The sequence below is a fragment of the Solanum verrucosum genome, unplaced genomic scaffold, assembly GCF_900185275.1.
Source record: "Solanum verrucosum unplaced genomic scaffold, falcon-dt-bn FXZP01000032.1, whole genome shotgun sequence".
NCBI lineage: Eukaryota > Viridiplantae > Streptophyta > Magnoliopsida > Solanales > Solanaceae > Solanum > Solanum verrucosum.
The window spans coordinates 1,683,471-1,709,185 of NW_026020569.1; the positions used below are offsets into that span (position 1 = coordinate 1,683,471).

General features: G+C 35.7%; 3 protein-coding genes and 1 non-coding gene across 6 annotated transcripts; 2 read left to right on the forward strand and 2 right to left on the reverse strand.

The window, feature by feature from the left end:
- Positions 1 to 283: 283 nt before the first annotated feature.
- LOC125810651 (CSC1-like protein HYP1) lies at positions 284 to 8,781 on the reverse strand. Of its 2 annotated transcripts, XM_049490117.1 has the most exons (10): positions 8,400 to 8,781; positions 6,629 to 6,781; positions 5,655 to 5,718; positions 5,359 to 5,568; positions 4,438 to 4,626; positions 3,898 to 4,196; positions 3,525 to 3,801; positions 2,231 to 2,506; positions 1,543 to 1,776; positions 284 to 729 (listed from the first exon to the last, which is right to left on the reverse strand). In XM_049490117.1, exons 1-10 carry the CDS (start codon positions 8,678 to 8,680, stop codon positions 562 to 564), a joined length of 2,151 nt encoding a protein of 716 aa, XP_049346074.1. In that variant the 5' UTR covers positions 8,681 to 8,781; the 3' UTR covers positions 284 to 561. The 2 variants fall into 2 exon arrangements, with proteins under 2 accessions (XP_049346074.1, XP_049346075.1); XM_049490118.1 differs by lacking the exon at positions 5,655 to 5,718 and having other exon boundaries at positions 5,359 to 5,590; positions 8,400 to 8,752.
- A 1,320-nt stretch (positions 8,782 to 10,101) lies between these two features.
- Positions 10,102 to 16,931, forward strand: LOC125810642 (ARF guanine-nucleotide exchange factor GNOM-like). Of its 2 annotated transcripts, none has more exons than XM_049490108.1 (3): positions 10,102 to 10,234; positions 11,419 to 12,217; positions 12,959 to 16,931. In XM_049490108.1, the coding sequence occupies exons 2-3, from the start codon at positions 11,507 to 11,509 to the stop codon at positions 16,511 to 16,513; spliced, it is 4,266 nt and encodes a 1,421-aa protein (XP_049346065.1). In that variant the 5' UTR covers positions 10,102 to 10,234; positions 11,419 to 11,506; the 3' UTR covers positions 16,514 to 16,931. The 2 variants fall into 2 exon arrangements, with proteins under 2 accessions (XP_049346065.1, XP_049346066.1); XM_049490109.1 differs by lacking the exon at positions 10,102 to 10,234 and adding an exon at positions 10,885 to 10,905 and having other exon boundaries at positions 11,421 to 12,217.
- Positions 16,932 to 17,832: 901 nt separating this feature from the next.
- LOC125810927 (uncharacterized) lies at positions 17,833 to 21,286 on the reverse strand. Its single transcript, XM_049490429.1, has 6 exons — positions 21,123 to 21,286; positions 19,204 to 19,327; positions 18,496 to 18,661; positions 18,299 to 18,361; positions 18,126 to 18,203; positions 17,833 to 18,024 (listed from the first exon to the last, which is right to left on the reverse strand). Exons 2-6 carry the CDS (start codon positions 19,320 to 19,322, stop codon positions 17,914 to 17,916), a joined length of 537 nt encoding a protein of 178 aa, XP_049346386.1. The 5' UTR covers positions 19,323 to 19,327; positions 21,123 to 21,286; the 3' UTR covers positions 17,833 to 17,913.
- Positions 21,287 to 25,189: 3,903 nt separating this feature from the next.
- Positions 25,190 to 25,262, forward strand: TRNAA-UGC (transfer RNA alanine (anticodon UGC)). Its single transcript has one exon. It is a non-coding gene; the product is annotated as a tRNA-Ala (tRNA).
- Positions 25,263 to 25,715: the final 453 nt, after the last annotated feature.

Genomic DNA, 25,715 nt, shown 5'->3' on the forward strand with positions numbered 1-25,715 from the left:
TCTTCTAGTACTTGTGATGTAACTTGATGTATAATAGTAGTTCATTAATTATCTATCATTCGTTCAGAAAGGGACTGATAAGATTCCAACGAGAGGGCATCAAAAACTGAGAGCCCAAAAGTTATAACGCACAAATAGAGACGTCAGGCACAAATATGAATATCTTTAATGCAATTATTTGCACTTCATGATCATTGCAAATAATTGACCAATCCAAGTATCTCAAGTGAAGCTTTTGGGGTGATGCACATTTGACCTTTTCTAGTTCGTCCATATAAGAATAAATAAAAATAGGCATGAATATTTCTGAAGGATCAGGTCTTCATAGTTAGTTGTGGACTTTCTGGTATGCAGATTCTTGATCAAGTCTCTTGACAGTAAAATATATACCTTTGCCTATCCAAGACAGTGTCAACGAGAAAGTGGTGTTATCCAAAGTACTGAACTAAAAAGTTGGTGTTATACAGAAACAGTGTAGCAGATTGAACTCAAACTACATACCCACATGTTTGCCAACTAAAAGTGTTAAATGATTACAGCAAGCAATAGCTCGATTACATCCTAAGCATCAACTTCAGTAGTACTAAGAAGGGGGGCGATGATACTTGCACTATTTCCAGAATATCCGCCATGTAGCAGTGCTGGATCTTGATAAGCTGTGGCAAGTCTCTCATGAAAACTTGCTATTGTCGGATCATTTTGCTCCTCTTTATCCTTTTTTAGCAAACTCTGTAGCGCTCATGGAAAGGCAGAAAAACAATAACTATACATGTTAGGAAACGACAACTCAAATAAGGAGCCTATCGAACTTTAAGAATTGACAAGACTGCTCAATGAAAAGAGCAAGTAATCATTTTCATTTTCATAAATATCTCAGGTTCTATAGCAACGTATATGGAACTTAAAATACGTGATAATATTCATATCTAGATTATGCAATTCGCTCTATGCAAAAATGTCACCTCTCTGACTGTTACAGTTATAATGACTTGCTAGCCAATCACAGTAACCCCAACTAATCCTCCTTGACTTGCAGGCTTATCCATTGGCTTACATTAAAATAAGCAATCAAGTCACTTAGACATTCATTAAATAATGTACATTAGATTGTTTACTAGTATGCAGCATCAATGTAGAGTCACCAGATGCAAGAGATACCGCCCTTTATTAAGTAAGTGCAGCAATCAGCAACTGTGTTCTAAATTGCTGCATATATGTTGCTGAGACCAGACCACAGATGGTTAGCAGTTCTATTTATAGTATGCTTAAATGCTTCTCAAAATTCCGCAAGAATTGCATGGGAGCTATGCTTGGATTCACAAAGTTACCAAATAGGGCAATTGTCATCAAAAAGTTTGCCAAGTCAATTGAATTCTCCAAGAACCCCAAAAGGACTATCATATCAACAATGGCTAAAAGAAAAGAAACAACTTCTGCACTAGTTGCTTATTAATAACTAATAAGATCTGCAGAGGAGAAAACTAAGAATGCAGCTATATAAACCACGAGCTACAAAACAAGTAAAGAACAAGGCAGATGTACCTCGACTGAATAAGACTTGAACATAGGTAGGAAGCGTCTCCTACAATAGCTGTTGAACACAAGAGTAAGGATTGGAAGAGGAACTGTTAAGCTTGAAGCGAGAGGAAGTTTCTTTAGCCCAAATATTCCAATGGCTATAACATGCATCAGTATCAAGGAGAAAATCATAGAATCATGTACTATAGGCCACAACTTTCCACCAGTCTCATACTTGGGTGCATATACATTCAGCAGCTGCTCAAAAAATTAATAAAACATGATCAACCAGAGCAAGCCAAGAGAATTTTGATATTTCACCAAGATCTCTCCAACAGCCAAAAATAACAACCAATATTTATCGAATTTGAAAGAGTCAGAAGACAACACCAACAAGAAGTCAACAAATATGCTTCAGTCCCAAGCAAATACATTCAGCTATATGAATCCTCACTCATATTTCTCCACTTCAACCTCATTCATGTCATCATCATATCAAAAAAAATTAAAAAGCAAGGAGGGTCCCACTTTAACCTAACTGATCAATTCAACGGCATTTCATTTTCTCTTTTTAATACTTCCCAGTTCCCAGAAAATAGAAAAGAAAAAGGGAAGCCCATGCACAAAGCATCCCCCGTTAGCAGGGTCCCACAAAATAGAATTCATCATTTTTATGTATCCCAAGGAAGCAGAAGAAAAATGTGCAACCAACCTGGTTCCGGTAGATGAGATACCCCAGACAGTAGTAAACCAAGAGGAATGGCAGAATTAGGGGAGCAAGGAAGAAGTATGTTATACCAAGGAGGCCAAACAAAAGAATCCTGGGAATCTCACTGTGGTAAGGAACTGAAGGGACCTCAAACTCATCATCATATTTCCTACAAATATTTCTCTTTATAAAATTGGAAACGAGTGTTGACAGCTGAAAAAGTTCTGAGGAAGTGCTGGTCCATCCTGATGTAACCACATAGGCAATAAAGAAAGTTGCCTGCAAGACGAATAGGAACTCAGTTCTCTAGTAGTAACTGTTGATTATGCAATAAGTACGTATCAATCAAAGATTGGAACTTTGTCATCTTTCTCATTAGTGTTATTTAGTATAACAAACAGTACTAAAACAGGCATATCAGATCCATATTCCACATAAAAGTTAGATGTCAGAGATTTCTGCTTCCGATTGCATTCTACAACATTTCATTTCAAAACTTCATATGATTCTAGTGACTCAACTAATCACATAAAGCCGTCGATCTTTTATTTTTTATTATTTTTTACAAAGTCAAAGCCATAGATATATCCATGCAAAATGCTAAAAGAGGTAACATTAAGCTATCCTACCAACATGTTCAGTTCCTATGTAACCATCTCTCCCAAAAAAATGAACTTCCTCATGAGTTCGGTAGGAAAATGCTTAAAATAAAAGTTCACTTTGTTGTTAAGAGAGATTTTTGCCAGAATATTCCACACGAGTGGAGCACCTATTCACTTTAGTCTTCAAATATCATTTTACCATTTCTGGTCTTAGCTAAATTATCCTTCTGTAACATCAGCTGCAGAGATCACCACTATCTCCAAGTGTTCTGTAAACATGCGTTCATGATTATTTCAGTTATTGTCCAAAAATTAAATGGTTAACCCTACCCTCTTACTTAGCATCCTAATCAAAACTAGACTTTAACGTTATATATTGCAGGAAAATATATGTGGTGGCCAATGTACCCTAGTCTGTGCTGAAAAGATATTTGCAAAAAGCAATTACGTGGTAGTCTTAATTGAGAAAATAAGTGATGAAATCACTTCTTCATCATGTTTGCTTGGACAATGTAGTTTGTTGTGTCCCAAACTTCTCCTTTTTATTTATCAGTCAAACATTGATAACAATTTATCCAAAAACAATAGATTGAGCTACAGTTGATATTGTACAAAACTTCTAAAACATATTTAAGGATCAAACTTCTTCTATTTCAAGAAGATGATTACCATAATGATAACTGAACCACACTCACCTGTCCTGGAACTGCTACAGCTAATATGGCAGGAATATTTTTGGGCTCAAGAAAAATTTCAACTCGATAGAGAGCCGATCCAGAGAGCACATTTGCAAAGAAAATGTTCCATATAGTAAACCAAAGAACTTTGATGCATGCACTTTTCTCTATCTGGCTCATAGCAATGTATCCTTGTATGGATGAGAACATAATCATTATGGATGGCACAACATAGAGAAACAGTTGAAGTACAAGACTAGGAAGATATCCGGTAATCACTTGGCTAACAAATGCTCTGCAAGGCACATTAACTTATTTTACCACCATGCAAAGACATCAGAAAGTATAGTAACATGCTCATTGAGCTCCAAAGTTTTCAGTTACCACTTACATTCTAAGCAAGCCTTTCAAAAAGGGAAACCAGATTTCCAACTGCTCAAGATGTGTAAGCCCTTGGACTATTAAAACGGGTATAAGAAATAGCACCGTAAGGAGGACGCATGCCACAACAACCACCAGGTTGCTAATCCATCTCTTTAGAAATGATGCTGAAAAGAAAGGCCAATACACATCCTCTGGATCAGGAGCTGTCTCAGTGACCCATTGTGTAGGATTTACACCTTGCTGCATGTGTATAGCTGAAGCTGCGGCAAAACGTGTCCTGAAAGATACAAAGGCAGCTCCTACCTCCTGTTATATAGGATATGCATAATTAATTGAAGACAATCAGACATTTATGAAGCCTACCTTAAGAAAGATAGGAAATAGATGAGCATGTAACATTTTAGTGACCAATAAAATGGAAAATAGCATCTTAGAAACTAATTTTCTTCTACACTTTACCTAGGGATCTTTATTGCAACATATACATATGAGGTAAGAAACAAGCATCACACATACACAATCAGAACATGTAAACCCTCATGATTACCTTTCCCAGACATGAAGATTGTTCGGCCCTTACATTGTCTTCGATAACTTCGAGCTTCTTTTCATAGTGATCAAGTAGATCAACTCTCTGTCCAAAAAGGCCCATGAAACCAGCACGCCCGAACCTTTCTCGATCATGGTTGGCTGATTTCAAGTTCACAAGCCTTCTGTACAACCTTTTAGAATTTTTCTGCACAAACAAATGGCACAGACCGCCACAGCAAAACAATAAACTGGTCAATACGTTCTGGCATCCAAATTATAACTCTGCTTGCACCACTATAGTGAAAGACTCGCCTTCACAGCAAACTTATTATACAACAACGACAGATCAAAATGTCAGAGAATTTAAATTATTGTTCTTGTAGTACCTTCACTTTCAATATTTTAATCTACATTTACATTACTTCATTTTCTTGCATGTTGAAAGATTTCGTGTAGGGCAATATCAGATAATGCATAAGCATAACAATATGGAGCTGTGAAATGCAACAGAATGTGGTGGGCAACATGAAGATATTAAATCCGGGAACTGGGACGAACTTTATTTTGAGGAATTTAGGGCTTGATAATAGATGGGAACATGCCATTCACCAATGTGTTTCCACTGTATAATGAACCACATTCTACCATGTTTTATTTAGATAAAATGTACAGTGAAAGCTCCTTATCTGGAAAAAAAAATTTCGAAACAACTTCAGCAATTGAAAGAAGAGCATTGGCTGGGAAATCTTTATTGAAAAATATTAACAGGTAAAAAGAATAAGAGGGTACAAGCACACACCAACTTCTACTTAACAAAGTAGAATAATAAAAGTATTATGTCCACTCAAAAACAGAAAAACATAACTAACAAGTGATGAAAAATGGTAAACAAGAAACATTCTATCATAACTGAAGTTAATGTGGCTATCATTCTTACAATGAGATCTTGGAGTTTGCTTGCTCGCCGGACAACCCAGTGTGAAAGATATGTAGCAGGATAATACTCTGAAAAAAAACTTTCAACTGTTTCACTGTAACTTCTTCCTGATGAAGCTGGAATACTTCGAACTAAAATGGTAAACTGATGTGGATGAGGTTTTGATGAATAAAAGTAAGAAATTCTCTTTGATGAAATATAATCATACTCCTGGAAATAAGGTGGTATCTCACTGTAAGTTGAAGTTTAGCAAGGATGAACAAGAAACAAAACAAAAGATATGTCAAATCACTTACAAAGTAAAGAAGATAGCAAACAACTGCCGTGAGGATATACACAGCTGAGAAATGGATCCATAACCTTGAAAGACAAAACAAATAACTCTCTCAGATTTTAGTGCCAACTACCGATATCAACATATTTTGCCAATGCATTACATGATCCGTTCTCAAGTTTCATTGGTAAATGATTTATAGATACAACTAGTTCAAGACATTGAATCCATAACGCGTTGATGTATAAGATGCAGAATCTTAGGTGTGGAGCTGTTACTGAAAACTTTAATAATAATGTTCTTCTTTAAGGGACCCAGTTTGACATTCTGCAGATAAATATCATATAGTTTCTAGTGTCTGGGATAACTAGTGACTGGCTGAGAAACTTTAGGATGCATGTGATTTATTGCATGCAATCTACTATCATGAGCAGAGCTGAAAGAGAAAGATAAAATACAATTTAACAAGACAATACATAAGTCGTAGAAGACATCCAAATTGAAAAATAAAAATATATGCACAAGTATCAAGGCTACCATAAATTCTAGTCAAAGATACATTGAATTATACGCACATGTCAAAGAAAAGGTATATGAGGCTTTTGCATAGTTGTTCTCCATTTAATCTCGATTTTCTGAATGATAACAAAGTGCTTCTTGTTGAAAACTTATACATCAAGGATCCCACAGACTAGATTCCGTCACACCACTATTTGAGCAGCATAATATCAAAGAAAATCTTTTTAATCTGAAATCCCGATATAGACACTTTGTTACCAAAAGAATCTATGGCTTCACCAAAAAAGAGAAGACCAGTACAAACTGAGAAAGACTAAGACTGGTAGTCGATTTCAGTTTCATGGAGAAACAAGAATGTGATCCAATTTTATTGCCACAGGGCAATTTTACTTTCACCATGTATAGATTCTTGTAGTGAAAAAAACTCTATTGACATCATAGTTGAATAAATTTTGAAGTGGAAGGTCTTCAGTTTACCTGTTTGATCCGTCGTCAACATTTGAGATAGTGAATGATTCCAGAGACTTGTTGGGCAAGTCAAACAAATCAAGACTTAGTTGTTTCCCCATGTAATTGATAGGCAGAAGAATGAAAATCCCCACGATGACAGCAAAGGTAAAAACTCTAGCACTGTTGAGATATGGGAAACCAGATTAGCTCAAGACAATGAACATGAACAGTAAAAATTAGTAAGGATCCAGATTAAGGTACAAAATTCAGAGTTCTGATTTTGAATGAATACTGAAAACTTCCTCAACGCTAACTCCCTTTTGAACTTATAGTTTAATGTTAGTTATACAATGTTAGAGGTGTATGGTTATTTTTTTCTTATCTTCAAAATAAGGAGTTAGAAGTGTTAAGTAATCAAGTTCGATAGCTCTGATATTGAAAAACAATATCACCTTTAGATCAGTGGCGAATCTAGAGCCAAAAAAAAGGGCATCCGCACCCGTGGTCTTTTCGTAAAACTAGATATTTTATATGTATATTTTTTAAGATTTTGTATAATATTATATTCTTGCACCCGTACTACAAGAAGTCTAAATGGTCCACATGGTTAAATGTTGAGCTTTTGACCTTGAGGATGAAGGATCAATTCTCACTTCAATACATTCTACTTGGTGCACCCATGTTCGAAAATCCTAGATTCGCCTCTGCTTTAGATAGATGCATCTTCTTACCAAACTAATCAGGCACCACATTCTGCTGATTACCTCTTATTTCTCACAGGGCAATAAAAGCATTTATGAACTTGGTGGAAATTTAAATAGTGTTCTGGCTTACCAGAGGGAGGCTTTAGACCGGGACCGCCTACCAGCCATATATATTCTTTCTTTTCAAAGTTTACTGCATTCATTTTAGTTAACCTCTCCAGCAGCTATGCTCCCATAATCGGAAAGGTTGTCGCCAGACAGCAAAAAAAAATTCTCTTCATGGTTACTGCTTTTTTTTTGGCCAGATTCCAACAAACTACTTTTTCAGCTACTTTTCTGGCGATTTTTTCGAAAATAGTAATCAGGCCACTTTCTGTTGACTACTTGCTCCCATGTTTCCACAGTAAGCAAACTCAAGTTGGTTATCCCACCCCAAGTTTGAAGGGCGTGTTAAAATTTCCAGTGGTAGTGTTAGAAGTGCTAAGTTGGTATATTATATATCATCTCATGGTGAACATATATTGTATATTTCACACCGATAAATAGGTGTATCTTCAACTCCATATTAATCATAAAGTAATCAAGTAAAGCATTTTCCTAATCTCTTCAGTTATTTCTCACACTAGCCAATACCTAGTCTCTACGACACAAGCAATATTAGTCAACACCTAGTCTTTTCAGTAACAAGTATAAGTTGTCAATAACTCAGCAGAATTGTTGCTATAACATATACTGCACCATAGAACTACAATGGTAAGGATAAAAGATCACTTTGACATCCTCAACATGTTTGGTGGAGGTGGAAGAATAACATGGCCAGTTATCTTAGACCCAAATGTCAACTTCAGAGTAATACACCAAACATTTCCAGTTAGCAAAATCAGCGGTGTATTGCACCATTCATATGTTTTCTTTCCTATTCTTACAACTGGCAGGTTAATTATTGAACAATTAATCTAGTATAGGCAAATCCTGGATATAAAATGTAAATGCCACTCACTGGAAATAAACGTAAGGTGTGAAGTTCGGCACAGAAGCTATAATAAACAAATTATTCTCGTCAAGCCTTCATCGCATAACAGTGCTTAAGTAACCTGAATATAAAAATGCGCATGAAAACAACAGCATCCAAGCCCGAGGTGGATAAGAGCTCTGCTTCTGAGGGTCGCCATGCTCTTGTCACCCAACCAGCGGACGGCAAAAGTCTCTCCAAATTGAAATTACTGGTTTGCTGAGATTTCCCCTCAGCAACCAAGCGTGGTGCATAAACTTCCGCATTTCCTGGCTGCTTTCTCAATATAGAATACAATGTGAAGAACAGAAAACAAAGTCCAAGATTGATTCCAACAGAAGTCAAAAGTGCTGAGAGGATCATTCCTTAAATCCTTTCACTGAACAGTCTGCTTACAACATGAGCTCTTCAAATCAACAGCACCGGAATACGAATAGCACACTCGTGAATGCAGTTTATCGCAGCTTCTAGATAGGCTGCAAAATTATGAACAATCAAGATTTCAATTCAAAAGTGTCTTAACAGATCAGTACGACAAGGCAGCAACTGGAATATAACTTATAGATGTAATGACCTGAATAAAGCTGGTTAAAAGTCCAACAACTAAATAAAAAAGGTAACTAATTTGTAGTTAAAGTTTTCATTAGCTGTAAAATTAGTTTTTAGAGGCTAATATGGATTTGGCTGGGATATAGTGGTACTTTCTCAGTCATCGGAGGGCACAGAACATAAGGAAGGAAGCTAGAGTAAGTCAACAGACAAAAAAAGGTTTCTCCTTCCTTGCACGTAATACACACATTAGTCTGGAAATCATTTCTCCTCTGTCAATTCTTGTTTCTTTCGTAAATTGAACATAATCGAATTATTGCAAATTTTGCATCGAGTGTGCAGTTAATTACTTAGAGAGGAGTTACAATTTTCCATCTTATTCATACGAAGAAATCTTCCACTTGCTTATTAAGTTTGTTAATTGAGAGTAGATATGGAGTTGGAACACTTTAATTTGAAAACAAAAGAAGTAGTAGGTGATGAATGATGGATGATAAATTACCTTAAACAGAAGATACGAGCAAGCAAGGTCCGTAGCCCTAATCCTAATGAAGAAGATAGATAGATAGAGATGAGAGATCCAAGGTCAAACCTTTACATTACTTACTATGAAGAAGAGGGACGAAAAGAGTTGCAGTGGAGTTTAAGTAAACCTTTACCTTACTGGAAATTTCTCTCGCTTCTTCTCCCTGTGTTTAACAATAAGTAACCTTTATTTTGTAAATACTTCTAAAAAATATCAAACTTTATTAAAAATATAAGAGCAATTATAAAAAAAATTCAAACATCCATTTTAAACTTTCAATTATTTTAAATAATGAAAAAGAACCAAAAATTAAGTAATAATATGAAATTGAGGGAGTAATACTACCAAATAGTGTTTTTATAATAATAAAATTAAGTACGAATTGAAATAGTGCAATGAAATTAAGAGTTGAAATGATTGTAATTAAAAATAATGAATTTGGCTCAAGATAAGAGAAAGATCCAAGTTTGTTTGATGATTATAAAGTAAAAAATTAAATTATAATTTGGCAACTGTTTATCTCATCAATCAAATTAAAAATTAAATAACTCCCCAATGCCACGTATCAAACATTTGAAGTCATGCCAAAGTAATCAAGGAAAATGAGAAGAAAGCAGTACGATTTTATTTTCCAAATTAGAAAAAGAACATGTAAGAAGAGAGCACGTGTTATTCGTCTTCTCTAAGCCCTTGAGAAACAAAAAGATCCGACCCGTTCCATAGAGATTTGACAAACAAGACTTTTCAAAATCAAAATAAGTATAGCAAAAGTGTGGCCGTCTGCCGGACTCCGACGACCCTCAGACGAACAGCTCTCAATTCGGGGCTGGAATCGTCTATAAGGTATCCTAATTTTTCCATTCGATCCACTCTTTTACTCTTTCAAATTCCCTTTTTTAATCACTCAATTTTGCTGATCTGATTGGAAATTGATTTAGATCTGACAATTCCAATTTTAAGATTTGATCCTTTAGTTATATCCGCCGAATTCTCATTTTGAATAACACTATGGCGCATTGCCTGTGCTTTGGAATTCACTAAAGGGATGATCTTGGATCGTTTTTGAGATCCTTTCTATGCCCCCACCCTGCCGTCATATTTTCTTTTTGGATGGTAATTCTGGTGGCGTAATTGAAAATTTTAAACATGATGGTGTTGAATATGTTTTCTGTTTTTCCCTTTTTTTTGTTTCAAGGGGGATTCGGGGTGAAATTTATAGTTGTTGTTGTTCTATTGATTCCCAAAATACGTAAGGCAAATCTTACCATGTTGTAGAGTTAGGACAATGGCTTGTGAATCTTGCTCGAAAAATTCTAATGTGATTGCCTGGCAGAATGATCAAGTAAAAGTGACCTAAAGCTTTTAGGTTGGTTTATTAAAATATTGAAAGAGACAAAGAAAAAAGGCTTGATTTTGAACAGTCGCAAGTGGAGAAATATGAATTACTTGACGACTATGTACTAGTGCACTAGCTATGATACTTGGAATAGTATGTGTTAGCATGGTAATAGAGGTAAATATTTGTCGGATTCAAAATTTTCTTTAACCCATGGCTTACAGGGCTGCTCTGCATGTGTTTGGAAGTGCTGCGCTTTAGAAAGATAAGGAACTTCTTATGGCATGGGACGCAGGATTAATTTTTTTTGTTTGCATAGAATTCCATAGTTGTCACAACCGACTTGGATTAAATTACTGTTTAAGCATCCAACTGCATGGTGTTATTACACAGTAAGAAATGCATCTATCTTTACTGGATATATGTGTATATGGTCCTGTTACATTCTCCATCTTCTATGACAAAGTGACTATCTTTGTTATGAACAAGTAAACCATTTTTTCTGAAGTTTCTTTCTTGATGTTGGTTTTCATATAGTTCTGCTATGAACCTGTCAGGTTTGTTGACCTTTTAACTCTTAGTTTCATATCCACATTTATCAGCATGGACGAGATACAGGAAGTGTCTTCATTCTTTGGTTTCTCACTTCATTGCTTTACTTATCTCATATCAAACAACTTATTGCTGCTCAGGGTAACGGTTCGGCCAAGCAGCTGCCTGATTCATTGTTTTTTTCATACATTTCCAATTGAAGTGAACTGAATCATAAGTTAAAATTATGATGGGGTGCCCTAATCAGCAGAGTGGAGTCAATACTCCAATTTCAGAACCCAAGGTTCATACTATAAAGCCTTCCAGAGGTGCCTTAGAATGTATGGTGAATTCAGAAATTGGTGCTGTTTTAGCCGTGATGAGGAGAAATGTTAGGTGGGGATTTCGTTATGCTGCTGAAGATGATCAACTGGAGTATTCTCTCATCCAATCTTTCAAGGAATTAAGGAAAAAGATATTCTCATGGAGACATGAGTGGAACAATGTTGATCCACTTCTATACCTTAAGCCATTCTTGGATGTGATCCAATCTGATGAGACTGGTGCACCAATAACTGGTGTTGCATTGTCATCTGTATACAAGTTCTTGACTCTAGGAATAATCGAATCAGCTGACATGAACGTGGACAAAGCTTTGCATCAGATAGTTGATGCTGTGACAAGCTGCCGTTTTGAAGTGACTGATCCTGCCTCTGAGGAAGTGGTGCTGATGAAGATACTTCAAGTTCTTTTGGCCTGTATGAAAAGTAAAGCATCAAAGAATTTGACCAACCATCATGTATGCAACATAGTAAACACTTGCTTCCGATTGGTTCATCAAGCAAGTGCTAAAAGTGAACTTCTGCAGAGAATTGCACGCCACACGATGCATGAATTGGTTAGATGTATCTTTGTTCACCTGCCTGACATTGAAAGCAGAGTGTGCGCTGATCCAGAGGTAATTGAGATTCTCTTTCTTTTTGTCCCCTGTATTGTTGCTTGGAGTTAGGACATTCACTTTTATGTACATGTAATTTTCAACAGACAATTACACAAAGCACTGTTTCACGTGTGAGGGCTTGTTTTGTTTATATTTTGTTGTGAACTTACAACTTTTTGCTACATTAGTTTCTTAATCAGAGGTTACCGTACAGGGTAAACACTTTCTAGAAAAAGACCAACTATTATGTAAACAGAATTATTAAATGTTGATAAATTATCATACAAGCCTTATCTAAATAAGCAGTTGCAGAATCCAAACACGGAGATGCTAAGGAATAAAGTTTACTCTTTGAAATCCAATGCAATTGATACAAATCACGCTCTCTAACTTGACCCTAGAATGGCTTACACTTTTGAGTCTTGTGAATTTCCTGTATATTAGCTCACTCTCCTAAGTATGGAGCTTGCACACTTACGGCTTAGAATTCAGCCTGTACACTAATTTAGGCCTAAGCCCAAACTGATAAATTTAGCTGCTTTGAACTGGATCTCGTGTGATGCATTTTAGACACAGAGCAGTTTACTAACCGTATTGGGGACTCGAGTGTTTTCTGTCTATTGATAGTTTTCCTGAGCTCTAAATTATATCAGTGAGGGGTTGATTGAGATTTAGATATTTCATCTCTTAAGTTCTTGACACTTGAATACTAGTATCACCTTCTTGTATATTGTGATTCATAAAGCCATTTTCTTGCAGACTGGCAAGAAACAAGAAGACAATGGATGTGTTAATGTGTCCGTAGGGGATGATCCAACAGATGAGAAAACTAGAAAAAGGGATATTGCTTGTAATGGAGAAAATCCAATGATGGATCCTCATGGGGTCCCCTGCATGGTGGAGATATTTCATTTCCTATGTTCTCTTCTGAATGTGATGGAGTCCATTGAAATTGGTTCAAGATCCAACCCTATAGCGTATGAAGAAGATGTCCCATTATTTGCGCTGGGTTTAATTAATTCAGCCATAGAACTAGGTGGTGCTTCTTTTGGAAATCATCCCAAGTTGTTGGCTCTGATACAGGAGGAATTGTTCCACAATCTGATGCGTTTTGGGTTGTCAATGAGTCCTTTAATTCTTTCGACAGTTTGTAGCATTGTTTTAAATTTGTATCATCATCTGCGTTTTAAGTTAAAGCTACAGCTTGAAGCCTTTTTCTCTGGTGTTTTACTGAAGATTGCCCAGAGCAAGCATGGAGCATCTTATCAACTTCAGGAGGTTGCCATGGAAACACTTGTTGACTTCTGCAGACAGCATATGTTCGTGGCAGAAATGTATGCAAATTATGATTGTGATATATCCTGCAGCAATATTTTTGAAGAACTTGCCAACCTGTTATCAAAAAGCACTTTTCCAGTTAACAGTCCACTTTCAGCTCTAAATACTCTTGCCCTGGAGGGTCTAATTGCCATTATTCAGGGTATGGCTGAGAGAATAGGCCAGGATTCATTAGTTTCAGATGAAGGTTCATTTAATCTCGATGAATATAGACCATTTTGGGTAGAAATATGCAAGGACTATGATGATCCTATTCATTGGGTTCCTTTTGTCCATAAGATGAAGCAAATAAAGAAAAAGTTGTTGGTTGGAGTTGATCACTTTAACCGTGATCCAAAGAAGGGTATGGAATATCTCCAAGCAGTGCATCTGTTACCTGATAAGCTTGATCCAAAAAGTGTAGCATGTTTCTTTAGATTTTCAAATGGCTTGGATAAGAATCTTGTTGGGGATTTCTTGGGAAGTCATGAAGAATTCTATATTCAAGTACTTCATGAATTTTCAAGGTCATTTGATTTTCAGGATATGAACCTAGACACTGCCTTGCGTATATTCTTGGAGACGTTCAGATTGCCTGGAGAATCACAGAAAATACACAGGGTGCTTGAAGCGTTCTCTGAACGATATTATGAGCAATCACCAGATGTTCTGGTTAACAAAGATGCTGCACTTGTGTTATCATATTCACTTATCATGCTGAACACGGATCAACACAATACACAGGTCAAGAAGAAGATGACGGAGGAAGATTTCATCCGCAACAACCGGAGAATAAATGGAGGAAATGACCTCCCTCGAGAATTTTTGTCTGAGCTTTACCACTCCATCTGTGAGAATGAGATCCGGATTTCCTCAGATCGAGGTGCTGATACCCCATTGCTGGCACCAAGTCATTGGATTGGTCTGGTCCACAAATCGAGGCAAACTTCCCCGTTTATTGTCTGTGATCATGGACCTTATCTTGATTATGATATGTTCGCTATGCTGTCTGGTCAGACAATTGCTTCCATCTCAGTGGTTTTAGATCATGTGGAGCAGGAAGATGTCTGGCAAACATGCATTGATGGATTTCTTGCCATTGCCAAAATTTCAGCCTCCTACAGCTTTGATGATGTATTGGATGATTTAGTAGTATCTCTTTGCAAGTTCACAACTCTTTTGCTTCCATCATATACTGATGAATTTATTGTTACATTTGCCCAAGATAATAAAGCTAGATTGTCCACTTTAGCTGTCTTCACAATAGCAAACAAGTATGGGGACCATATTCGTTCTGGTTGGAAAAACATCCTGGACTGCATTTTGAGCTTGCATAACTTTGGCCTTCTTCCTACCCGTCATTTTAGTGATGCTGCTGATGACGTGGAGTCTACTTCTGATGCTGACAAAAGCAAACCTGCTGCAGCTTCCCCATCAGCACCTCATGTGCCTTCATTGGCTCCATCAAGGAAGTCATCTGGCTTAATGGGCCGATTTAGCCAACTGTTATATCTTGATGCAGAAGAACCTGCTCCTCAGCCAAATGAAAAGCAGCTTGCCGCCCGTCAGCAGACTCTTCAGACTATTCAGAATTGTCACATTGATACCATCTTTGCTGAGAGTAAGTTTTTGCAAGCAGAATCCCTTTCACAGCTTGTCCGAGCCCTTGCGATGGCTGCGGGCCGGCCTCATAAGGGCAACATCTCTCTAGAAGATGAAGAGACTGCAGTATTCTGTCTAGAGTTGCTGATTGCAATCACGATAAACAACCGGGATAGGATAATGCTTCTTTGGCAGGTTGTTTATGAGCACATAGCAAGTGTTGTCCAATCAACAACAATGCCTTGTACTTTGGTAGAGAAGGTTGTTTTTGGTCTGCTTCGTATATGCCAAAGGTTGCTTCCTTACAAGGAAAACCTCACAGATGAGCTCCTCAAGTCACTGCAACTCATCTTAAAGCTCGATGCAAGGGTCGCCGATGCTTTTCTTGAACAGATAACCCAGGAGGTGATGCACCTTGTCAAAGCAAACGCTATGCAGATACGATCTAATATGGGCTGGAGGACAATTATATCTCTGCTTTCTATTACAGCTCGGCATCCAGAAGCTTCTGAAGCAGGATTTGAAACACTATCATTCGTCATGGCTGATGGGGCCCACCTACTGCCTGCTAATTACATCCTTTGTTTAAATGCGGCCAGCCACTTTGCTGACTCCCGTGTTGGAAGTGTTGATCAAGCTGTGAGATCCTTAGACCTGATGGCTGGGTCAATTGTTTGTCTTGTTAGATGGTCTCACAAGACAAAGGATGCTCTGGGGGAAGAGGCTGCTATAAAAATGTCTCAGGATATAACTGAGATGTGGTTGAGGCTGGTACAGGGACTCAGAAAGTTTTGTTTGGATTGGAGAGAAGAGGTGCGAGGTCATGCCATCTTGATGTTGCAGAGGTGCTTGACAGTAGTTGAGGGGATTCACATTTCAACTGATCTGTGGTTGCAGTGTTTTGATCAGATGATCTTTACAATGCTGGATGAATTGCTGGAACTTGCACCACAAGGTTCCTTGAAGGATTACAGGAGCATTGAAGGAGCAATTTTTCTGTCTCTGAAGCTCATGTTCAAAGTGTTTCTACAATCACTGCAGCATCTCTCACAGTTGCCATCCTTCTGCAAACTATGGTTAGGGTTACTGGATCATACTGAAAGATGCATGAAGATGAAATTTAAAGGTAGACGGAGTGAGAAGATTCCAGAACTTGTCCCTGAGCTCCTAAAGAACACTCTACTTATCATGAAAACTAGTGGAATTCTCATACCAAGTGATCCTGTAGGAGGGGACAGTTTCTGGCAGCTAACGTGGTTGCATGTGCACAAAATATGTCCAGCCCTTCAATCAGAAGTTTTCCCTTCTAGTGAATTGGAGCAGTTGCAAAAGCAGCACATTCAAGCTGGATGTAGCCCTCTCTCAGAGGGAACTGTTCTAGTCTCACCTAGTTGAAACACATACTGAAGATTCATGCTGTTGACGACACTTTTATTTGGTGAAACTGACATTCTTAATCCATCATTAGCATGGTGAGAGGATACATTGTGCAGCTGAGAACGTGTCAGGCGTTAGGCGAAATATGTTCATTGAAGCACAAGCTACAACCTGCTGGAGCAAAGATGGTTTCTGATTTACAAGTGATATCTCCATTCTGAATGCTATATGGTGTTTTACTGTTAAAAGAGCCTTGTTGGCTTTCGAGGGAAGATTAGGGAGAGGGTTTGCCTCGTGCAATTTTGTGCTTCTGTAGCGGTTACTGCACTTTAAGTTTGATAACTTGGTTGTTACCATTTTGGCTGTACAATATTGACTTTACTACAAATTAGTGATTGATATATGATAGTATGAAAGGTTACGGTTAGTTGATACATTTGGTTTCTTAGAAGTTATATGTTCCGATTACATATAAGATATAGATTGCTCTTAGACTGTTTAATGCAAGACCATTCTGAAAACATGGATATAAAATACAGCATATACAGTAATATCAAGACTAGTCTAATTGTAATACTACAAAAGAGTGGATCTTCCCTCATCTTTCGTTAATATAGTACAAAATTGCTTGGTGCTAGTTTTGTGAAGTTCTTTCACCGTCTAATTTACTGAACTAGCAAGGATTTAAACACTATGCATGTGAATTTTGGCAAATTACCTTCTTATTTTTGTTGTTTTTTCAGAAGTATATCAATCTGATTACATAAGCAACTGAGATTTGAGAAGCAACTTTTTTGGTACAATAATTGAGTTTTATTTCCTTTCCACACTGTTTTGCTTCATAATATCTTTTGCTTTTGAAAACTTTCTTGGCCCAATGTATCTGCATTGAAATCTAAAAGAAATCTGCACGTAACCAAACCTTATACAGGGTGTTAGGGACACCATTAAGCACCTAAAGACGGATTCGATGCCCAACACAAAGGACCAAAAGAAGGAGAAGGATGTATGCGTACCCGTTTTCTAACCAAGTTAAAAAAAGTATAGGCCAATTCTTGTCACCACACTATATGGCTTTATCATCCATCGAGCACATCTAAGTAAAAATGGAAGTGTATGGATTGCAAATAGATTTACATCCTCTCTGAACTTGAGATATTTCAGTCTGACAATTATGTTAAAAGAAAAATGGTAGAAGACAAAGATACACACAGCGCACCAAAAATTGGCAAGTTTGAAGTGACAATTATGTTTGATATAACTGTTGCCATCTCACTGACAATGACGTCCAAGAGGATTTTAACCACTCAGCAAGCTGCGTCACCCATATTTAAAGCCCCAAATGCTGAATTTGAATTTTGTCGAGTCCTCGTCTTTTGTAGATGTTTTACCTTTACTCATGCGGCATCAGCTCAACCTCATTGAGCAATCTGACTTCTCATTACTTTCAATACAGCCTTCAACATCTCTAAAAACTGCTCAATAGTTTTGATTTGAGCATCAACGGCATCACAAGTACTTGAGCAGTCCTGGTTGTACATGCATTATACCACAAGTTTCATGCAGGGCAATTAGAAGTTGATGTCACTTTATAAATTCAATTTAACAATATTTAAGTTAAAATACCAACATCTATGGCATCTGCAAGAGCCTTCTTCCTTGCTCTGGTATTTGCAATTTCAAGAGCTGTGCTTCTTGCAAAAAGAATCTGCAGGTCAACATTATTGTCAGCCTAAATCAAAGAAGAAATTAAATGGGTGACTGGTGTAAATGTCGTCAACAAGCAGAATTTAATATTAATACCATCTTTCCACGGAACAAGTCCCTCTTGAGAATCCGATAAGAAACATTCAATATCTCTGCATTCTGCAATACTGGCATTTTTAGCAATAATCCGAGCAGAAATGCAACCATGTAAAAGCGAAGTGACCTGAAGCTACTAAAGGCATTGCACAACACTGATAGAACTTGCTGATATGCCCAAAACAGGAATTCTGTACCTTTCTTATGGTGTTGAAAGCTGATGGATTTCCTGTCGGTAAGCACCTACATAACATCCCAGCAGGTCGCCAGAATGATTCATGAATACCAGAAAGCTTAACCTGATCAAATGCCGCGGCTTTTAAGATGTCAGAATCATCAGCAAGTTCCTTGAACAGTCTGCAGCTGTGATGAGGAAATCAGGATCAGAAGCAACATAATCTGCAAGATAACCACAAGAGATATGCAGACACCTTTTACTGGACCCCTTTCGATTTTGTAGAAGGGGAAATCGTAAACACCCATAGGACATATGTTGGGTCATATACTAGGCAGAAGTTGATACACATAGGTGATACGTCAGCTTCAACAGGAACTCAATTTCAAAGTTAATCACAGAAAGAGTAGTTAACGGGCCTGTTTGGATTGGCTTTTGACTTATGACTTATAAGCCAAAAGCCATAAGTTAGGATTTCTAACTTATGGCTTTTGGCTTATTTTTGTTATTTTGGCTTTAAAATAAGTGCTTATAAGCACTTTTTAACTTTACCCAAACACTTCAAAACTGCTTAAAAGCTATTTTGGCTTAAAAGCACCTAAAATAAGTCAATCCAAACGGGCACTTAATCACATCAAAAGAATAGGAAAGGACATAGAAATCAAGGTAAATAAGGTCAACAGTAATCTAGAATTAAGAACAAGAGAAAGATTTCGGGAATGATACTTACACTGCTAAAGTTCGGGCAAGATTTCCAGCTCCATCAGGTGACACAGCAACATGATACATAACGTGTTTCAACACATCAAAGTTCAAATCTGTTATTTTAGATTGCCTCTTCCGCTTCATAATTGCTGAAATAAATTCAAGAGAGTCAATGAGGCATCATTGCTTAACCTCTTTTGATTCATTTTATTGGAAGAGAATAGCAGAAGGAAACCAAAAGGCTCGGTTTAAATCTACAAGCCCATAATGTGAATTGCAAGATAATGTAGAGCAAAATAAGATAAGTGAACCATGTTTTAGAAAACTGCAAAGCTGCTTCACTTATGTAAGCATCACTTCACACCATAACCAGCATCCAAGTATCATATAAAAATAAAGAATATTAAAGCTCGCTAATGAATAGCTTAACGAGCTTGGGAATAAATGAAGATTGAAAAAGGAACTTGTTAAAAGGGATAATCTGAACAAGATCAGTCAACATTCGCATCAGCTGGCTTACAAGAATGTAGAATCAAGATGGAGAAAGACAAAAAAAATTATGAAGGAGAAAGGCCAATTTATGAAATGAGGTTGAGATTGTTCCTGCTTATTGCTATTGTCGTCTTTTTCATCTGTTTTGAGCTGAGGGCCCATTAAAAACAATAGCTCTACCTTTTCAAGGTAGGGATAAGGTTTGTGAATACATTACCCTTCCTATACCTTAATTGTGGGATTACACTCAGTCTGTTGATGTTGACATCCTAGTTTTCAAGACCTAGCCTCTCTCATCATATTGTAAGTTACACAATTGAAGTTTCACAATCTTCGGCCTAATTTCGAAACTAAGAAAAATGTAACAGCATAGTCCAAATCCAAATAAAGTAGAATTGATGTAAAAGATTCAAATAGCCCGTAATTGTTGGGAAGCAATGCATATTCCACATTCCATGTTGGAGAAACTTACAAATCAACAGAAAAGCCCACCACCCCAGCCCCTACGGGGTGGAGGGGAGGGGCAAGAAACCCAAAAATGAAAACCCAATTTATATAACTAAAAAAAAAAAAACTTTCAGGCTAATCAAGAAAGATAACATAATGCAACACGAGCTATAGGATATACCCAATTTATACTTTATTCCATTAAAGAAAATCGTCTTTTTAACACCCATATAACACACGGAGAAATCGATTAATACGAAAAAAACAATTGAAAATTCAACCAAATTGGAGTACTAAGCATAGAGAAGAAGATAAAGATGCCAAGAAAACACGTGCAGCAAAAGTAATCGATTCAAACCGCGTACCATTACAAATCGAAATGGATAAAGAATCTCAGGAAGATGAAAAGTAAAGAACCCAGATACCTATGTTGAACGTGAATGGCGGAGACAAATAGAGGTGGAATTGGAGACAACATTCAAATAGAGTACAATTGATATAAAAGATTCAAATAGGCAACTGTTGAACTAGTTTAGGAGGTGTAATTGTTCCGAAGCAATGCATAATCCACATTCCATGTTAGAGAAACTTCCAAATCAACAGAAAAGCCCCACCCCAGCCCCTACAGGGGCGAAGGGGAGGAGCAAGAAACCCAAAACTGAAACCCCAATTTATATATAAACAAGAAGAAGAAAACTTTAGTCAAGAAAGATAAAATAATGCAACCAGAAACCTAATCTTAAACTATAGGATATACCCAGTTCATACCCAGTAAAGAAAAATCGTCTTTTTTTAACACCTCTATTGCCGAAATCGATTAATACAAAAACCCCAATTGAGAAATCAACCAAATTGGAGTTCTAAGCATAGAGAAGAAGAGAAAAGATGCCAAGAAAACGCAAAAGTAATTTATTCAAACCGCTTAACGTTACAAAATCGTAATGGGTAAAGAATCACAGTCAAGAATTTGCGATACCAATAGAGGAAGATGAAAAGGTAAAGAACCTGGATACCTGTGTCGACGGTGAATGGCGGAGACAAACGGCGGTGGATGGCGGAGACAAACGGCGGAAATGATACGATGACGACAGTGTCAAACTATGACACACTGCTCTCTGAGACTTTTCACTTTCTGTTCTACTTCTAAAATGAGACGATAAATAGGTTTTTTTTCAAAATGGAGTATATAAGTTTAAAACCGATCTGAATAATTAATTGTTTTTTACTTTATATTTATTATTATAAATAAAAATTTAAACATATAAATACTTCCCCATTCACTTTACTTATCCTCTTTACTGCAGTGATGATTAATATTATAAGAATATTCATATTAATTAATGTATAGTTTTAGGTTTTAGGAGATAATTTTAGAAATATGTAATCACTGTTAAGGATAAAATAAGAAAAAATAATTGTTTTTTTTTTTTAACATTGTTAATATAACCTTTGACAAATAGAAGCAACAAAATACAAACTAAGGAGCAGCTCGACATTCTTATGACGGGATGGTCGCAGGCCTCAAAAGAACCTTAAATCTAATACATGTGTAATTTATGCTTCGTTTGATAGAGTGTATTAGAAATAGGCTTAAGTCATCCACATTTTTTTAAAGTTGTCCGCATAATTCACTTAGACGCCTCAACTAGAACTCTTACCTATTAGACACTTAATATTAACAAATATTTTTTTATTGAACATAAAATGACAACTAGCTTTAAAAATATTGAGCGTGTAATTCACACACATTTTCTTGAAAAAATCACGGATAGAATTACGACACGTGGCACATGGGTCCAAATTTTTAATTTTGAAAAATGAAAAATATTTTCAGCCTTTAATAATCTATAAAAATTAAATGAAAAAAGAATAAAAAAGAAAATTTCTCCCCCCACCTAACCCATTGCCCTTTCTTCTTCATCTTCTTCCCTGTCACTCTACCATCAATTCCTCAACGATGACAAAAAAAAAATATCTCCCACCCCAGCCCTAATACACCCACCTAATCTTTTGTTTTTTTTTCTTCCCATGTCACCCGTTGTATTCTATTCTTCCTGTGATTATTGAGATTTTTGTGAAAATAATCGATGTCGATAAATTATTTCAAAATCGACGATGAAGAGAAATCAAAAGAATATCATTTTTAATTAGTTTAATGAATGGTAATGGTTGCTTGATCGGAGTTATTGAAAATAGAGATGCATGAATGTTGGCTAACTTTAACTCCAATGGTCCAATTTTTTTTTCTTCTTCTTGCAAATTCAATTAGTTTGTTTATAATGAAAAATGAAAAAAATAAATAAGAAGAACAAAACAAAAGGCAGAGAATTTGAAGTCTTTAAAATGGTGGGTTGAAGAAGAAGAGGACTTGTACATGGTGTGGAGTTATTTTCTTTTATAAATAACGAGATAAATGTTTAATTAAATGAGTTTTTAGTTATTTAATTAATACATGCCAAGTGTCAAGAAAATAAGCAGTAATTTATTTTTAAATTTTTTTTAAAAAAAAATCATTCACGCGCTCAGCAGCAGTGAGTTACACTTATTTCGCCACATCAGCGTTTTGTGTTTAATAGGTATATGTTTTGAACAATTTAGGTGTTCAATAGATACGAGTCCTAGTTAAGGTGTCCAAGTGAATTATGCGGACAACTTTAAGGGGTCGTAGATGACTTAAGCCTAGAAAATATAATGCAAGCATTAGGTGTTTGTATTAGTAGTACCTTGTTTGGTACACTTTTTCATGTCATGTATAACTAATGCAAGCACTCAATTATGTATTAAGTTGTGTATTACTAATACCAAGGAATTCTAGGTATTAGCAATACATAGCATTTTAACACTTGCATTAGATTAAATAATTACAAAACTACCCTTAAAGCCTTTTCATTTTCTTTGTTGTCATAAGTTTTTGTTTGTATTTTGATTTGCTTTCAAGTGTCTTTTAATTTTTGGTGTCTTAATAGGCTTTATGGCCTCTTAAGTATCTTTTTTTTAAAAATCTAATTTCAATATAATTTAATCAAAAAATTTACTATTGTGACGATAAATTTGATAAAAAAAATTCTTTGCCAACTTTTCACAAAAAAATTTTGACGCAATAGTACAATTATGTAATAGTATTTTTGAAAAAAGAAGGAGAAGAAGAGTTAATGATGTTTTAGCAAAAAACTTTGTTGCAAAGGAAGTGTACAAATAAATAAAGTGTGAAGGGTATTTTTGTAAACATTTATTTTTTAATAGAAATTATGCAAGATTTGTTATTTCTAATACATTGTTTGGTTTGATGTATTAGAAATAACATAACTAATACAAGCATTACTAATGCAAGCACTACTAATGCAAGCATTACTAATGCACCTTATTTTGCATTGTTCTTATACACTCTATCAAACTACCCTTAAATCTCTTGATCTTTGTAACTTTTTATATAGGTAAGGTATCGTTACATCTCCTCTTTTATCTGCTTGGCAACACTATCTGTATGTACAGTTCGTCCCTTAAACAATTTTCAATTATGAGCCCTCTATATATATGTGGTAAATCATTGCCCCCATATGGCTGCTATAATCTCCTTTTGAATGGCTTGCCAGTGTTTCCTCCTGATTTTCAGTAACACTTGTTTCGAACTTTCTTGTTGTAGTCTAATTCCAGTCCATTGCATCATATCTTCCATGATAGATCGAAACCATGTGCATTCATCAAATAGATGTTTAGTTGTTTCCTCGCCAATAGAGTTACACAGACAGCATTGCAGAATCTTCCTCTGATCCTCTTTGCCTCCCCATATGAACTTCTGACACCCCAAAATTATGAATCGAAAATAAAACAACATTTAGAATTTGTAATCTTCCAGCATAGGACAACTGCTTCGAATGCCCAGTACTGATTCTACTGGTAATCTTATCAATCAAAATCTTGCAATCAACTATGTTCCACTTCTTATGTGATAATGGAAGCCTCAAATGTTTTATACGAAATTGTTTTTCTTAATATGGTAAAAATGAAGTAAAATAAAAAATAAAAAATTTCTAAAATAATAGACAAGTAAAAGTGATTTTTTTTTAGAATTAATAAAGTAAAATTTGATCAATTGGGTTGATCAGACTCAATTTAAATCTAGCCTGAATTTTTATTTTTGTTGAGTTGTGTAATTACTGTGTTTTTAAAATGTTAAAATTCTTGTAAGGAGTAAATTAGTAATTAACGTAATTATTAATAGCTTAGTTTAATCATGATACTTGTCGCAATAATAATTATAATAAATTAGTAATTTTGTACTTCTATATTGATTTAAATAATTTTCAATGTGACGTTGATGTGGCAATAACATGGCGCATGTATATTGTATTGTGAGACTAGTATTGTAGTGTTATGGTTGAAAAAAATTAAATTAAAAAATGTTAAGGGGGTATTTAAACGCCCGTGTAGTTTAAGTGCTAAAGTAAGTTGTGATGCTAAGTTCATGGGGGCTTTTATATATTTTCTCTATATCCCTACTAATATATAAGAGGGGATAACCAAGCAGGTCATGGTCGACATGCCTGCTTGGCAGCTTCCCCTATATTCAATTTTTTTTTTTCCATTTTAATTTGTTTGTTTTATTTTTTAGTTTTTATATATTTAAAAATTACATAAAAATATTATAAATCATGATAATTGATAACTTTATAAATAATTCGTTTGCTTATAAAAAATTTGATTGATTCATAAAATTTATCAATATGTCTCACATAAAATGAGACAAAATAAGTAACATGTATTATTTATTTTGGAAACTACATAAAAGTAATGTAAATCTCAACAATTAACAATATTTGATTGACTCTTGAAATTTTATATGTGCTACATACATTGGAACAAGAGAAGTAACATGTATTAGTTAAAAATTACGTTAAAAGTACTATAAATTACAATCATTAACTTAAATTTTTTTTTAAATCATATTAAAATTTAATTGACTCTCTAAATTCTATCTATGAACAGATATTGGGTCCATGCTAGCACGGGCACTTGTGTCTAGTATATAATATTAATAAGTAGTAATATTTGTTTGGTCAAGATAAACAAGAGGGGATGTAGCTCAAATGGTAGAGCGCTCGCTTTGCATGCGAGAGGCACGGGGTTCGATCCCCCGCATCTCCATTTGTTTTTTCGACAATTGAAAGGATACTTTAGTAAAGTATTTTTATGCTTAAAAACTAGAGAAAGTATTTAGTTTGAATACATAATGAGAACCGAAACGTAATTAGTGCCAAATGATTATTTACCAACTAGTAAAATTATCCGCGCTTCGTGCGGGTATTTAATATCATGAAATTTATAAAATATACTTAAAACCTATCGGTCATTAAAACTAAAACACTATATTATCTTACATACAAGATTACGTAGAGCAAAGTACACAAATAATTAATTGTGACGAAGAAGAATAAAAAAAGGTTTAGAATTTTTGTTGTTTTAAAATGAGAGGAAATCCCTCTATTTATAGACAATAAAGGATAGTGTGAACAAATGTTTATTGTGCTTTATCGAAAATGTTACAACTATTTGAAAAAGTTGCAATCCATCGAAAAGGTCACAACATTTCATAAAAAT

Bases quoted from the DNA above. Each gene is read 5' to 3' on its own strand.
- LOC125810651 (XM_049490117.1), bottom strand. From the start codon at position 8,680: ATGATCCTCTCAGCACTTTTGACTTCTGTTGGAATCAATCTTGGACTT. The intron at 5,569-5,654 runs GTAAGTGATTTG...CCTTATTTCCAG, and splicing joins TTTGCTATCTTCTTTACTTT to GAGTATGATTATATTTCATC. The intron at 4,627-5,358 runs GTAAGAATGATA...TTGTTTGTGCAG, and splicing joins GCAAACTCCAAGATCTCATT to AAAAATTCTAAAAGGTTGTA.
- LOC125810642 (XM_049490108.1), top strand. From the start codon at position 11,507: ATGATGGGGTGCCCTAATCAGCAGAGTGGAGTCAATACTCCAATTTCA. The intron at 12,218-12,958 runs GTAATTGAGATT...ATTTTCTTGCAG, and splicing joins GAGTGTGCGCTGATCCAGAG to ACTGGCAAGAAACAAGAAGA.
- LOC125810927 (XM_049490429.1), bottom strand. From the start codon at position 19,322: ATGAAGCGGAAGAGGCAATCTAAAATAACAGATTTGAACTTTGATGTG. The intron at 18,662-19,203 runs GTAAGTATCATT...TCCTCATCACAG, and splicing joins CTTGCCCGAACTTTAGCAGT to CTGCAGACTGTTCAAGGAAC. The intron at 18,204-18,298 runs GTATTAATATTA...GTTGACCTGCAG, and splicing joins ACTTGTTCCGTGGAAAGATG to ATTCTTTTTGCAAGAAGCAC.